This window comes from Drosophila sechellia, chromosome 2L (assembly GCF_004382195.2).
Source record: "Drosophila sechellia strain sech25 chromosome 2L, ASM438219v1, whole genome shotgun sequence".
Classification (NCBI taxonomy): domain Eukaryota; kingdom Metazoa; phylum Arthropoda; class Insecta; order Diptera; family Drosophilidae; genus Drosophila; species Drosophila sechellia.
The window spans coordinates 3,970,062-3,986,614 of NC_045949.1; the positions used below are offsets into that span (position 1 = coordinate 3,970,062).

General features: G+C 38.2%; 1 protein-coding gene across 2 annotated transcripts in view; it reads left to right on the forward strand.

Moving 5' to 3' along the window:
• The first annotated feature begins 4,462 nt into the window (after window positions 1-4,462).
• Window positions 4,463-16,553, forward strand: part of LOC6613308 (hemicentin-2) — a 79,116-nt gene continuing 67,025 nt past the window's right edge. Inside the window, exons 1-2 of one of the 2 annotated variants that reach the window (XM_032722554.1) lie at window positions 4,463-4,644; window positions 5,511-5,861. In XM_032722554.1, coding sequence (XP_032578445.1) covers window positions 5,768-5,861 — 94 coding nt within the window. In that variant the 5' untranslated portion in view covers window positions 4,463-4,644; window positions 5,511-5,767. The remainder of the gene's footprint in view (window positions 4,645-5,510; window positions 5,862-16,553) is intronic. The other variant, XM_002037749.2, reaches the window with a different exon arrangement.

The window sequence follows — 16,553 nt, forward strand, 5'->3', positions numbered from 1 at the left end:
CTGAGTTCATAATATTAGTTATCGATTTTGAGAAATATGCAACATTAGTTCCCAGAAACTAAGTTTATCTTTCATCTAATAACACAACAATTTTGTGGCTGCAAATAGACTTCCACTCATCTCCATTATCCAACCCACTTTCACCCATTTTCCACACCCAATCCCTTGGAGCAGCTGACTTCAAGGGGAAATTGCCTGGCAAATTGTGTTTCGCAAATGTCAAATGAAATATGCAATGCATCTAATGGATTAACTGGCTACGAGAACCATCAATGCATCAAACTCGCTCCAAGGGAAATGACAAGGGGATATATATTTTGGAGCGTGGTAGATGGTTTGACGTTTGGTCAGTTGCTAAAAAGTTCCCAATTACTTTTTAGTTTGCCCAGCAAAGTTTCTGCAAGTTTTTATTTAATTTTTATTACGTTTTGATACCATGGGAATAGTGTAACTAAAAATTAACTAAAAACTTTGTTGTATGAATTGGCGTTTGTTTATTATATAAAATAAATCTAAGCAATTTCTGTGGATGACACATTCTGTGTATTATTTTATTTGCTATAAGCTTTCTCTGCTCCTACACAATAAAAATAAAATATGGTTGGAAAATGGGGAAAATACCTACCAACTCTCTTTATACGCATTTCCCTCGGCAATTACAGAATTTTCCTATTACGTCCTCCGTTTTTTTTTATTATTTACGCATCAAATTTTACGACAAATACTTGAAAGGCCCAAAACGGATTATGTGCAATTGGAAATTAAATTAGAGAGCTGGTTGGTGGAGAAAAAATCGAGGGGTGATGAGTGGTTGTATTTTTGGATTTGCAGGAAAAGGAAAATCCAATGGAGATCTCAAGTGGCGCGCACAGTGGGCCCCAAAAGAATTTGTACACCACTGTGTGTGCGGTTGGTTATTGTTCCACCAGCTTCGTATTCTTCGATTTTCTGCTTGAAAAAGAAAACAAACATTTTAATTCCCATTGAGTTCCTTATGGAGCAATTTCCAGTCGGTACGCAGCAGCAACAAAAGCACTGAAATAACCTAGAAAATTGCGTTCTAATCGAAGCGAATGAGCAGCCCCTCCCCCTTTTAAGCAGCCCCATTTTCCGAAGCCCCTCCCCCTTCCCCGCCCCTGCAGCCATTAAAATGCATCCCTCAAGTGATTCTTCTTTTTTCTGAATGTTTCAGGAATCGAGTTACAACAAAAGAAACATAGGAAACAGAAACGCACACGAAGCAATTATATAGAACTCTGTTCCTGGTCGGAGGTCCAGGTACAGGTTACAGTGGTCATCGTTCTTCTGAATTATCGTAGAAGATTTCGATGCAAAGTAATTAGAGAATTAGTTAGCAGTGTTGCCTTGAAAATGTTTGAAATCTTTCCAAATTTAAATGTATGTTGTTCTTCTTTTTTAGCTCTACTGTACTTTTATGTGGCATATGGTTTCGACCCCCGACCGCAGGCTGAACCAATTTTCATAGAGATTGCAATTTAGCCCCCAAACCTTAACCTCAATGCCCCGCTCCTTCTCGTTCGACCCCCGAAACCATCCATCTCCTTCTTTCGCAATTTCTTCTCCTTCTGCCAGCTGCCGACGAAACGGAGTTGGGTTCGAAAACCTCAAACCCATAATTAACTTGGCCAAAGCGAAGTGGCCAAGGCAGACGACAGGCTGCAATTTGAAGAGCAGAAGACTGGAGACAGAAGACTGCAGGCAAGAGACTAAAGACAGGAGACTGGAGACAGGAGACTTGAGACTGAAGACTGAAGACTGGTACTTGAGACAAGCGATTTAAGTGCACATCTAACCATGCAGGCGAAAAGATAGTTTCCAGTATTATTTCGAGAGTATACTATGAATAAGCAAAGAAATTATTTTTGACTAATGTTTAAATATTATGAAAATTATTTCTTCTAAAACACTTGAGTGTAGCGCTTTGTATTTGTTTGTATTTTTTGTCTTTTAAGCCGCTTTATTTTACTTCTTTTTCGGACTTCTTGAACTTGACTGACAGGGCTGTTCCATCTCACTCACTCATAGTACTTCCCTCTCTTTCTCACTCACCTGGCACACCTGAACCCCTCGCCCTCACTTCTTACCAATTTTTGTTACATGGAGTGAGTTCAACAAGAAGTGGTAGGCAAAAGGAGAATAAGAAGATAAAAAGAAGTGGCTTAGGTAGAAGAATTGCTCCTTCTCTCTCTCTCATCTTCCACTTTATTTCGTTTTCTTCATGGATATTCTTATTGTACCTTTTTGTGGTGCTTCTTGTTGTTGTCTTGTTTACTACCTGCTTTTATTTTTTGTTTTCATCTTATCCTCCTACAACTTTACTTATTTTTTATTCTTATTTTTTATATATGTATTAACCCTAATCTACTTGTAATTCAAGCAGACTTCAAAACCGCAGATCATGTTGGGGGTTCTTAATTTTGCCCGCCAGTTTATTTTCCAAACTCAACTCCTTCTTAATCTTCATCGTGATTCTGTAATGTTTTTTCAAATTAAGAGTTGGGTTTCATATGGACTACATCTTCTAATCCTCGCTTTTCAGAAGAAGACGAGAAGAAGTCGAAGATACCAAGTAATCAAAATTGGTTTATAGGGGAAGAGTTGTAGTTGTCACATATAAAGCTACGGAAGTATAAAAATGTTTGTCCCCATGAAACACACATATTTTAACCCAAATTTATGGCGATTAATATGCAAGGAAAATAATGTTAAGGAAATTACCAGGATCTACGAGAAACCAGCCACATTAAGCAGGGGATAGGGATAATTAAGCTGGATTTTCGTGTGCTCCTAGTGAGCGAAGTGTGGGGGCGGGTGGGCGTGTTGTCTAGTCGGTTTTTCACCTGAGGGAAATGGGGGCGGGGCCAGCCCTCCCAGAGGTCATTTGTATGCGTCTTTAGTAGCGGGACATGTCCGGCGTTTTATGATGAGGAGAAATCGCCTCGGGGCCCAAATCAAAAATTCAATAAACATTGAGCAGCGGACGAGACCAGACAGAACGAGCAGAAAATCTGTTTTAAAATTATTTACCATTCTTGGGCTGCTTGTAAGTCCTATGCATTCATTATGCAAAGCGCGTGGCCTGACTCCTAAATAAAAATATTGAATATGCAGAGCCACTTTCAGCTGCTCACAAACCAAGCGGAAAAAATCAATCATTCGCGGTATTTCTAAAAAAAAGGAAAAAACACTACATAATACCAAGACTTAGTGCTACTGTTTGGGTAAATTATAACAATTGCGTTAAGTACATTTACAGATTTCAGTGGATAATCTAGATACTATATATATATACTACATATATGTACGATCGAGATAATTGTTATTTGAAGTACAACAAAGTTTAAATTTTCTTTAACCTGGCTCGTGGGTGTGGTCATATAAAAGTCTAAGAAAGGTTTAAGCTGGCGAGTGTCGTATCAGCGAGCTGTTCGTCTCGCATATAACGTGTTTTATGGAAAACGGGTTTACTTGAGGTGTGGAAGAGGAGGTCTCTTCACAAAATCTTAAGATAACTGGTTTAATGTAGATCGCTACAGGGGGTGTGAAAGAGATGGTCATAGATATGTGCGAACTTAACGAAGTTTACTTGCCTTCAAGCTCGAACTTGTTGCATGTACACTATCGCCGCACCTTTCGCACCTCTTTTATACGCGTTACTCGTAGAGTTACAGGGTATACCAGATTCGTAGAGAAGTATGTAACAGGCAGAAGGATGATGAAATTTCGCCTTTACACTAGCTGTGTAACGGGTATCTGATAGTCGGGGAACTCGTCTATACCATTATTTCTCTCTTGCTTAAACCCAACTTGTTGCTGGCTTTTCTTAGCTTTATTTTTCTTGACTAATTTCCCGACTGGTTTTTCTTGTTGGCCACAGAAACGAGTTTTCTTGGAAAAAGGCACTCGAAACCTCTAGCAAAATGCAACATGTTGCTAAAGGCAAGTTGAATTTCCATGCAAAATTGCATCTATTCGTCGCTGCTTCGGGCTCATTTTCACCATTTGGGTCCGTTACCATCGAAAAAAAATATAAAATATATAAATCCACATACAATCTTTTTAAAACAAAATTGAACAGTTTTAATAACCAAAATGCTTATACTTCTCTATTTATTTATTGGTTCTTAATTTAACTATAAATGTAACCACAATGCTGGTAACTAAAACTTAAAAATAATTTTAAAATTATTTTAAATTTATTGGTTTTTTCGGCCTAAAATACATGCCTGAAATATTAAGGGAAACATTTATAATTTGTTTTCTGAACACAATCCAACTTAAGAGAAATTCGGTATTATGTTCTCTTAATAAATGTCGAGTCGAACATGTTAGCTTAACTTAACAGCGCTGTTAACGGCTCTCTTCGAACGTGTTCGACTCGAACTTGTGCGGACTGTGTGTGGAACTTGAATTTTGCGGCTGCGGCTCAAATTTTCGTTTCTCTTTCTCTGTGTGTTTTCCCATTTCGGATCGAACGCTTCGTGGAAAAGTGAGTGCGCGTTGTCTGAATTTCCCGCCGCGTTTTTCGTCGATTTCCGCGTGTGTGCGAACAACAACTCAGCAGCAGCAACAACAACAGTCCCAAATTATTGGGTAAAACGCAGAAAATATACTAAATTTGAGGTATAAAATTAAATTTTATACAAAATAACTGTGCAAAGTGTGTGTGTGTGTGGTTTCAGTGGCAGCGAAAGACCAAAATCAGCGGAATACAAAATCAAAACAATGCAAGCAAGCAACAATAAATACTAAATAATAGATTTATTTCGAATAAACAACAGTTAAAACTTTAAGAAAAGGAAACGAAGCTAAGCTAAATAAGAAAAAACGCAGCATCTGCGTCATCTCTATCTCGCTCCCTCCCTCCCGTTCCATCCACGATCTCTGACGATCGCTCTGTCCCCCTCGCACGCGCACACCTTTACCGATTTACCTGGGAAACAGGTTTAGCGTCCATTTCGTGTGCATGTGTATGTGTGCGTGTGATTGTGTGCTAACGTGTATTGGTGTGTTTCTTGGAAACCTTTTAAGTGATTTTCTTACCTGCTCAAAAGTACAACAAAAGCAATAAAAACATGTTGCAACTCTAAAGCAACAACAATCACGAAAAAGTGTGAAGCATAAATGCAGTTATAACTGTGAAAAAGGAGAGGTAGATAAAGGTGAAGGAAAGATGTGGATAAATGCGATGAAAAAGAAAACTTAAAAAAACCTGTTACATTTCTTTCTAAATCTCTAGCATCAACAAAAATGATTTTAATAATATCAAATATATAAATAATTAGTGCGAACTTATAAAAAAACAATGGATTATAATTTAAAGGAAGTAGTCATAATACAACAACTGCCATAAGGACATGGATTATAAACTAAAACTGCATTTGAATAACCAATAAAATACAAGAATGCCCGAGGAACCACATACAACATCTTAACCCCACAAAGCCGAGCAATTTCTAATCAACATCACCATTCTTAACCCTTTTCAGTTGTTCTTCTTCGTTTTCGGCTACCCGTTCAAAGTTTCGTGTGCAATAAATAATAAAATACTATATCGTCGAACGCACAAAAACATTTACCAACGCAATGGAGCGTTGCAACAAAACCAGTAACTGCGAATCGAAATAAAAAGAAGTCCAGCAAAAGTAGCAAACATTGTTTTTGCAAAGGGAATTGGAAGTAACACCCGAAGATAAGCAAAAACAGCAGAAACACATATAAAATATATTCAAAATATAGTCACAAAATGAGGCGAAAAACTGCCATGAAAGGGACGGCAATAGTCGGTAGCAGGAGTGCGAGGAGAGCAGCAACGACTATATGCAACTTTTTTCTCATCGGTGAGTTTACTTATTCGTTTGATAAGAAGCTTTTTGTTTGCAATACAGTTATATATAATTGCTAAGAAGATTACCCAGCTTTTCTCGAGCATTATTCCAGAATTTAAATATCTAAAGGGGGGTTATCACTGAGTTCATTTGCTTATCAGCAAGATTGATAGCTCCCGATAAATAAATCCCAATATATTCGCTGCTCACCCTTTGTGTTCGGCACACGCATATCACAAATCAATTAAAAGTTTCGGTTCCGCCCTTGACATCCCCTGCTTATGACAACTCCCCTTTTTCCGCAATTTTCCTCCGTCGTTTTCCCCCCTGTTTTTCCAAGTCGCTTTTGCTGTTGTCACCTTGCGACGTCACTTTAGTTTTTTGTTTATCTAGGTTGTTGCAGCTTGACGTCAGCGTAAAGTTTTTTATCTGCTTCCCAAGCCTCCCCAATTTTCCACACAATTTTCCGCACCGACCTCCTTTGTTGGATTCTGTCAATTGGCAGCATTTACTAGGAAGATAGTGAATCGGAAGTACAGTCGATATTCCATTAAAAAACTGGTTCACCAAGTATTTACTCTATCTATACTTGCCAGTCTTAAAGAAATAAGTATCGCCTTAATTAAAAATTCTGGCATAATTTTCCACTTTCCAGATGCTCCGCATCAGTGGAAAAATGCTGTTATTATGCAAGAATATTTACTGTGCCACAAATAAAGGGCGCAAGACCGGGGGACACACTGGGATAAGTATAGGAAAACTTTAGTTTGGCACGCTTCGGCAAAGTTTTTCCCTCCTCACACATAATGCTTTGCTTACAAAATGCTTTTTAATACTTAAAGAACCCCTGGAAAAGCCGGCAAAGGGGCTAAATTTAAATGTGAATTATATTCACCCAATCGGGCAAATCAGTCAAGGGAAGTAGAAAAGGGGAGCAGCACTTCCTTTATTAATTTGTCTGCGATTAGTTGGGGTTAGTCCCCCTGAGTTTATCACCCCCTCAAAAGATATATTGCACCATTAACTATATGGCGCTCTGCGCGTTTTCAGCTCGTGTTTTTTGTGTGTGCAATCAGTTAATAAACAAAACGTGTTAATTTGACATCTTAATTGGGCCTTTGACACGCGTTTTCCAACGCTTTTATACGAACTACTCGTAAAAGTCGACTTTGAAGCTTTAACTGTCAACGCCTCCGACCGAAAGAAAAAAAAAAAACAGAAATCAATGAACTCTCTGTGGAGGCTTTTTAGGCATGAAGCTGGGGAATTGCACCACTCGGGGGCATTATTAGATTTGATGACAGTGGCCAAGAGGGAATTGACATTTAAAGCTGGCGGGGATCGGAGGGATCAGACATTAAAAACGCATTAAAAGATTAGCGAACGAGGAATGGTGGAAAACTTAAGACCTTTGGCCGCTTAGGATAATAATTACTTGGTAATGGCAAATAGGATGAACTAATAACCTTAGCGGTTTCGTATATATAATTAAATATTTTAAAAATATTTAAAGGTGCTAAGCCACCATTTTCAGAACATTATTTTGTTTTTAGCCCAATCTTGTGTCTTTTTCCTACACGCCATCACTTGATTGTCAACACATTTATCCTGTTGATCCTTGAAGTGCATTCCAATTTGGCTGAGTTTTCCTTGGAAAATCCCCGCTGCCTCTGTGCGTACAGTAAAATGCTCAAGGAGCAGCACAGGATATTGCTTAAGAAGTGCTCGAAAGGCAGTTGGCAACAATTTGTGTGCGTCTCCTTCGGTTTTTATGTTTATTTCGCCTGCCTTTTGTTTTTATTTTCGTCTGTCTACCTGCTAACTGTCGCCCTTTTCCTTTATTTTCATGCCGCTTTCCCTTTGAGTTTTCCATTCATTTCATTTCCTGGCTTTTCCAAATGCCTGCGCTCCTAAAACTTCCCCTTCCCCGCCATTTTCCCACTTTTCCCTCCGTGTTTTTAGCGCGTGAATTATGATTGTGGCTTAGTTTTTCTCACTTTTCCGGAGTTGTTATTGTCCCTGTTTTTTATTTTTTTTCTTTTGTCCCCCCGTCATATCATTTTCCACTCATACACACACACTCGCACACGCTTGCTGCAAAAATATCTGCAACTGCTGCAACTTTGAAATTAAAATAAATTAAACAAATATTTTGTTTGTTTCAAACATTTTTTACGTGCAAAATTCAGCGACGTGTGCGGAAATGGGTTGCCCCAAAAAATAAGAAAAGAGCGAAAGAAAGAGAAGGGTGCAGAAAGAGACAGGTGGCGCACAGGCTGGCAACAGATGCGGTGGAAATGAGAAGCGCTTTTCCTGCAGAGGGAAATTTATCTATATGCACAATGTGCATTTGCAAAATCAAAGCTGGATTCCACAGGAAAGTGGAAAAGAGGAGAGAAGGCCAGAGGCATTGGCTACAAAGGGGATTTCAGTTCAGATACAATAAATTGGTTTAGCCAGCTGGAACTTTGTTGTCCGTTGTGGCAATATTGATACTTAGAGAGTTGGGTTTAAATAAACAAAAGAAATGACAAACTAAAGTTGAAATGTGTTTTGGGCATTCCAGCAAATTATGGCAGTTATTTTGTGCACAAAGAGGCAATTTGTAAAGGCATTAAAATCAATGCAGGCAGGAATTTGAAACAAGTTCTATAGCTTGAGAACTAATACTGTGTATTCCAAGTTAGGAATTTAAAAAGTGGCCCACATTTAGTTTATGTTTCCACGAATTTCAATCTAAACCCATGGAATCGGCCACAGCTTTTTTGCCCCTCTGCAAATCCCGCAAAGTTTTATTTTGGCAGAACTAAAAAAAATAAAAGAGTACCCCTTTTTGTTTTGATGCTTTGGCATATGGAATTTATAACTCGCAAGCGGAGAATTTATATCTCTCGGTTCGTGTATCTGTAGTCATGTTTATGCACTCCATATTTACCCCTTCTTTTTTTTTTTTGAGGTGGGTGGCGGATTTAAACTCGCAGCTGTTTAAACAACTTCCATACGCAGCCGAAATGCAGTCAGAAATCGCCAACATACAAATGATGTTGCTCGCCGCGGGTCGAAGACAATAAAATAGTGAATAAATATTATAATAAAAATTCAATAACATTCGCTGACTGATGACGAGGCAGTTGGGTTTTATTGTGTTTAACCCGCCGAGCGACCTCGTCATTGGTTTCGCTTACAGAAAAATTTTCACCAGCATTTGCAGAAAATAAATATTTTTCTAAACTTTTGTACTTTTTGAATCGACATGGCAATGATTTTTATAGTTTTTTGTCGCACCAAGTCAATTTTGCTCGTCGCTTTGACGATTGCAGCATGTGAAGAATTAATTTCTGTAAATATTTGCATGAAGCGTTGATAGAAAAGCGCTTTTGAATTTCAATTAATGCTGAATAATCTCTGTAATGGTGTGCTGCATTCCACACAAGCTGCAGGTTTGCAGTCACCAAAGTTGACCAGCAGCTACTGACTCAACACACAGCTTATGAATATTAATTGATTTATCCATTGTTTTTTTCTCGTTCTACATTTTATTTATTTATTTTTATTTATTTTTGCATTCCGCATGCGATTAAAGTCGCTGGCAAGACGACGCGTGACGTGATGGCATTTCTTGACCAGCTCCACGGCGATTGTCATGCCTCAATAACCGTGCCCCAACCTCACCCAGAGATCCCCTCACCTGTCTCACCTTTTGCTAATTGCCTTGGCTACTGGAATTGGAATCGGGCGAACCTGTCTTCGAGACACTTTGGATCATTAGCATGGCTTGTGTTTTGGGTACTTGATGATGCCAATAGCCATTCTGCAGCTCTGCTCAGTTTCTATGCGAAATTCTTGATTAGATGGCAGCGTTGCGTGTTTTTGCTCAAAGCCATGGTATTATTGCTTTTCTTTTTGCCTCTGAATGTTAATTTTCTTGGCCAAAGGGATGTTGCGCATTTTTAAGCTCTTTAAGCATGCAAAAAGTTCACTATCAGTTGACAAAAAATATTATGAAAATATTAAAAAATAATAAATAAATAACCCCTTTTTGTAATTATTCCACATAAATTTGAAACTTTTATTCTGTTTATCAATAACAAAAAATGTTTGAGTGCGAGCTTGCCTTTTGAAGAGCATTTTTCATTCGCCCACGTTGTGGGTTCTTTTCAATGTTTGTTTTTTCTGGATTTTGCAATACTTATTCCGTACCCTTTCAGCACTTTTTTCCACTCGTCTCTTTTTTTTCTTTGCCCATGCTGTTTTTATTTATATATATAATTCTTTCTTTAACTGCTTCAATCTTTCTTTGGCTTCTGTTTGCCGCTTTCTGCTTTCAGTTCTCCTTTTTGCCTTTTGTTGGCTTCTTTATTGGGGATTGCTTTTCGCTTCTTCGCTTTCAAATGAGCCCCGCGCAGAGAGAAAATCAGAAAATTGCAAAGGCTGGTTGCTTGGTGGCAGAAATGAAGGGGCAGGCTGCTCTAATTTGTATGCGTAACATGTCAAAAATCGTAGTGGTCAATACACTGATTGCTTTTGCATGTATCTGTTTATCTGGATCTGGATCCGTATCTATATCTGCTTTGGGTATCTCTGCGCCATCGGAGTATCTCACACTGAACAAACATATCTGAGTATCTTTTTTTGGCCGCTCGCACGTTTTATGTTTCGCTGATAAATTTATGGCTGACTGTTTTTCGCCACCGGTTTTTTTCCCCTTGATTGGAGTTAGCGGGTTAAGTGGACTTGGGGTTTAAGGGGCGAAAAAGGCTGGTTTCAGGTTGAAGAAGGTTGAGTATCTATGGGGAAGTTGGTCAAGTCTAGATCAACTGGGATGAGCTTTAAATGAGGAGGGTCTATCTGTTTATTTCACTGTAAAGTACTTAAGAAATTAAAAAGAATATTTCTCAGCACTGAGAATAATTAATAGCTTCACTTAAAGGTTGCCTTCAATTTCAAATAATTAATCCTCAAATAAATACATTTCCCAAAGTCACCCCTTTTTGGAAATAAGTCTTTAATAATATTACCATAAAATACCTTTGAAATCCGCCTAAATAAATAGATTAATTAGACCGCATCCAAATGTTTCGATTTCGCAGCCTGCAGGCAACTAAACCTTAACCCTCGGCAACCCCCGTCTGGCTAAAACCTCATAATGATCGTTTAGCACTCGAATTTGTTCAAATCGCCGCAGAACAGGGAAAAGAACAACAGAGGCGGTGGAAAACGTGTAAACTTTTCCCAATGGCTTGCAACCCTTGGTGGAAAATTGAAGACACCGAAATCAGTGCATCCCTTAACCCACTCCACCCCCCAACGAAGGACAAAATGCAATCCCCTTTGCTTCAATCCAATCCAATCCTATGCCTTTGTTACTTTTGCCGGGTTTCTCAAGCATATCAATTCGCTTTTTTAGGGTTGTGCATCTGGCTGAAAAGAGCAGGGGGTGCCAGCGATGGGTTAAGGGGCTAGGTGGGTTAAGGGGTGTCCCCGTTTCGGTATCCGTCTGAGAAAAATGCAAAGCAACATTGTAGAAATTACGCAAAATGAACTGTGAAAACCTTTTTTTGTGAAACGCATTTCGTGGCCAACGTTTAAGTCGTCACACATAGGGGTTAAAACTCCTCCACCGCCCCCGCCCCCTTTCGACACGCCCATTACGAATGGGGAAAGGAATATAAAATTTTACGCTATGCAAAACATTTTTCTAATCAAACATTCCATTTCATTTGCTCAATCGAGAAGAAGAGGGGTAGGATTTATCCTAAGGGTGGCTGTGTTTCAAGGGTTTTTGTCTTTGGCCACAGTTGAAGTTTTAATTTCGTCTCAAGTGTAAAAAACTCATTTGAAAACAGGCTGTGCCGACTGTCATTCGGATGGGAAAAGCATCCCTCGTAATGCTCATTTGTCCGACAGAAATTAAGACTCGGTGAAAATATTTCAACAAATAATAAATTCTTAAACTGGAAATTAAAATTAAAAAAAAAAGGTTGGGTTATAAATTTGCAACCCCCACGAAACGAATCGAATCGATCAGGCAACCCCCAGAAGTGTTTTTATTAATTTCACTTTGCACTCGGAATATTTATATTTTATTTTTATGCATTGCACAAAATTGATTTCACTACGGAATCAAACAGAAAACACAAACGGGGAAAGCGGCAAGTAAAGATTGCTGGGAATGGTGGAAAAAAACCTGCGGGAAAAGTGTAAAAAATTGCATTTGCGTATTTCCATTTTTAATCATTTCGCCAATATTTTTTCTATCCATTGTTTGTCGTCTGCATTTATTATATAACACTCATGGCACTCTCTGCACTCCAGCAACCACCCTTGCCACGATTTATTTTTAAATTTCTGCATTAAACTGGCAAAAAAAGTGTATTTTTATTGAGTTTCAGTGAAGCGCATGAAATGGCAATAAAAGTCTATGAATGGGATAAAAACCCAGCTCTATGCCCGCTCTTTTTCACTTGATCATTTTTGAATTATAAATGGAAATACAGAGCAATGTGCGTTTAATTAAAAACTCTAAAGTTTCCTTAATCAGCGGGTGGATGGAGGGGTGAGTTCAAGTTGGGGGGTTAAATTAATCCGCAAGACGCGGAAGAACAATAAGAATACGAAAATGGTGGGTGGGAGAAAAGTTTGCCTCGATAAATTAAAGATGAATTATGAATGCGTTAAATAATTGTTGCTCAGCTGGGTTTAAAGATCAAAATGATTAATGTAAATTATGTGCCGGATCAAATTTCAATTTATGATTACGACGCCAAACTTAGATGGCAATTATCTCCTTTAATTATGTTCATCTTGTTGTGTAACTTGTGCAACTTAATATTTAAATGTAATATCCAGTGTTAATTTGCGCTTCTGCGCTTTTAATTTAGAAAATATATAAATATATTATATATAATCACCTGTCAAAAGCGTAAAATGCGCTGACAAGTGAGGGCTGCTCGAGTATCAGATTCTTAAAAAAAAGTTAAGCCAGAAAAAATACAAATAAAATAAGGAGTGCAAATAAAGCGCACTGAATTCAATTGACAACCAAGATAAAAATCAATTTCCAGTGAAAATGTATGCGAAACATTTTTTTCGGCGCCAATTTGACTTGGTTTTCGCCCTTATTTCCCAGCCCTGATTTTCCCCCCGCCTTTGTCTGGCCATGAAAATGCGCTTGTAATAATAACTTCGTCGGGGGGAGGGGAGTTGGGGAAATTCGGGTTGGCTTTTGCGGCCATAGAAAGCTAAATTCAAGGACAAACAAACAGAATGTGAAGTCGAACAGTTTCTTTTCTTTTGCTGCTTACTAAAACCCCCGCGTTCCACTGATTTTCCATCGCTTTTCGGGCTAACAAACATTTTCTCCTTCGGGCTGCAGAGCAGCTTAGAAGTACAAGGCTGTATTTTCCTGCCCGCTTTTTTCTTGCTTAAGTAATTTTCATTACACTAACCTCAAGGCAGGGAAAATGCATTTAACAGAAAATACTTTAGCCGCCAAACCTAATAGCTATCAAAACTAAAACTAAGACATATAATCATATAAACACACTACAATCAGTTTACAAGCTACTCCTGAAAATTGTTGGCCCCTCTTTTTCCAGTGTATTGCCCCCAAAAATCGTGGTAAATGTTCTAGCAGGCTAAATAAATTTGGGCTTGGCATAGGGAATTTCAGTTTCAGCAAAGGCAGCAATAAATTTTAAAGACGCCTCCAGGGCAATTTTAAAGCCTAATTTCCATTTTGGGCTTGGTGGTCCTGGGTCTGCAGGTGAATGGGAAGGTGTTTTGGGGGCAGGTCTAATCTAAGTTGAAAAACTTTTGCCTACCTTGAGCGAAAGTTTGAGAAATGGAGAGGAACTACTTTGCGTAATTATGTCAATTGCCATTAGGGAAATGTTTTTTGGGGGCCAAATACCCTTAAACCTGCTATTTAAACACCCCTCTTTGGCAGTCATCGATATGTTCGCCTCGCATTTTCCCTCCCGCGTTTGCCTGTCTGTGTGTTTTGTCCTTTGATTTCCATCTATTCGAGGAATATGTCTTTGTCTGCTTTTCCGACTAGAATGCTTGGGGGGATTGTTTTCGTGGGCTTTGGGTTGGGAGTTGAGGACTGAGGGTGCCTGCTAACCAGCATAATCCTTAACACTTCAAAGACGAAGAGGGTACAACGAGAAATCGCTGTTGCGTGCCCAAAGACATTCCAGCCAAAATACGCTTAACTAGTGCCGCAAAATCAATCAAAAGTCAGTTTACGATAGCTAGGGATTCGCAGGGATGAGATAAGGGGGTTGATGTGGCAGGGATAAGCGAAGTGAAGCCTGATTAACAAACATGCCGCCAAAACGTTTGTCATTAATTTTGCACATAATTGAAAATTGATTACACACGCGTGGAAAATATCAAAAAGACTGAGAAAATATTCACTAAATTAAAAATAAATGCTACCTTTAAGCATAGCACGTTTTTTTTTTTTTTTTTTGCGGCAAAAGCTTATTAAATATGAATTAATTTCAATTAATTTGTCATTTGTGATGGTGATGTGCAACACTATAATCGCATATGATTTTATGTTGATATCTAGAGGCGTACTTGTGTTAATTGGTTACTTACCAATTTAAGTTGATTTAAATCAACAAGAAATGCAGACTGTTGTATATTTTGTGACATGGTTGCGAGCAAACTCTCTTAACCTTGGATCATTTTAGAAGAACATTTTGGTTTTAGGGTATGCAGCAGGTCGCATTTGCTACTCAATCAGCAGTCAGGTTAAATTTCATAAATAAAATGCATTTTAATTAATTTTGCACAATTTGATGCGTTTTTCAGGGGCTGTGAATGCCCTCAACTCACCATTCAAGCCCACTTTTATGTGTTTGTCAATGTTTACATAAATATTTAATAGACCAGATAAATTTCAATGAATTGACTTTGCAACAGACACTTTAGCCATTTTAATGCCAGACATAAGCAAATTAATTTATTTATTTGCAAAGATAAAAGTTTGCCTAGTTTGTTTGCCAATTATATATACATATATATTTACCATGTTATAGGGATATTCCCCGCTTTAATTTGCCCATAATGCGTGTTTATTTTGCTTGTTTAATTATAACTAAAAATCTATCGAATGTTTGACCTTTTTTTGTTCCTCACACAGAGAATAATTCAATTATGCGAGCTGAAACTGGCCAAAAGAAAGAATTTGGCAATTATTCATAGAAATTCCGTATTCGGTGCCTGAATTTTTCCGTTTTTGCGCTGGTTTAAACAGGGAAAAGCCGAAATTACGTGAATTTTTTATGCATAAAATAATTGCCAAAGGCTTTAAAGATTTGTGTGAATATTTAATGATCGTGCAGTGCACATTCAAGGTTTTATTGGGGCAAATGAGTGGCTAAAAGCATTTAACAAAATGTTTAAATGGCAATTATGTTTTAACTATTTTTCAAAGTTATTATAAAATTTAATTTTTTTCAAATTTAATGTAAATGTTTCGGTGGCAAGATAATTGCAACAAAATAGCTGACTACTTTTATTAGTGGTTTTACTGCAAATCATAAAAAAACTTGCGCTATATTGCTAATTTATTCATTGTTGGTGGATTTTTTTACGCCCCAGCGACAAGGGGAGTATAAAAAGCGAAGAATTTTACACTTCGCAGCCGGCGAAATGATAAATAAACAAACCGCAATACTAGAAATTCTACACCATTGTTTATTAGTAGAGTGTATAAATATTTAAAAGGCTCTAACCAATTGCCATGACGTGCCTCACCTTCCAATTATAAGTGCCCCAATTTCTGGGCTTCTTTTTCTGGCTACAAATTTTGAAACGAACCCGAACTCTGGTAGAGAAAGCAAACAATAAACAAAAGCATAAAATTGTCGGTGTAAATGGGGTTTATTACAGCGCATCAGCACGAAGGGAGAAACCTGTACATGTGTGGAAAAGCAGCTGTCCAAGCAGAAAACCGGGAAAAGGTGTGAAAATTAAGCGCAGCACCTGGGGAGAATACGGGCCCACCATCGATTAGTACACTGAAAATAAAATGATACCAATAATAGCCCTTCTTATTGAGATATCATAACAGTACGGTTTCATTCTTGAACTATCTCTACTTTAGTATCAACACAGACTCGTAATTATTGTGGTTCTTATAATCCTCATTGTTATACATAACATATTCATTATGGTAATTTAAGAATTTACTGGTAATACGCTGTCCCACTTGGCAAGCGGTGTACAGTCTAAACAGCATTTTTTAGCTTTCGCCACACTTACAGTAATCTCCAAAGGCAATGAACACTGTACGTGACTTGCGCTTGATTTATAACAGTAAAAAGAATGTCACAAGCGGGAAAATAAATAAAGTAAGAGAACATACAAGAAGTCTTGTAAGAAGTGGCTCAAAGAATCAGTGGGAATACGGTAGTTGCGGCTGGTTTTGCTTAGTCAGTTTGTGTTTATCAACGGAGCGTTGCGAGAAGACCGAAAAGACTGGTGACTGAAGACCGAAGAATCTCTTCCCTCGCCCGTGGCACTTAAAAGATCATTAGCAAAACGAAGGAGCGAGCGGAAGATTGGGAAAACAGCACAAGAACAACAGAAGAGGAAACAAAATCCAGCTAAATTGTCAACTTGTTGCGCCAGCCACGCCCACACACACACATGAATGGGAAAACACACCCAATCATAACGCCTATAAAC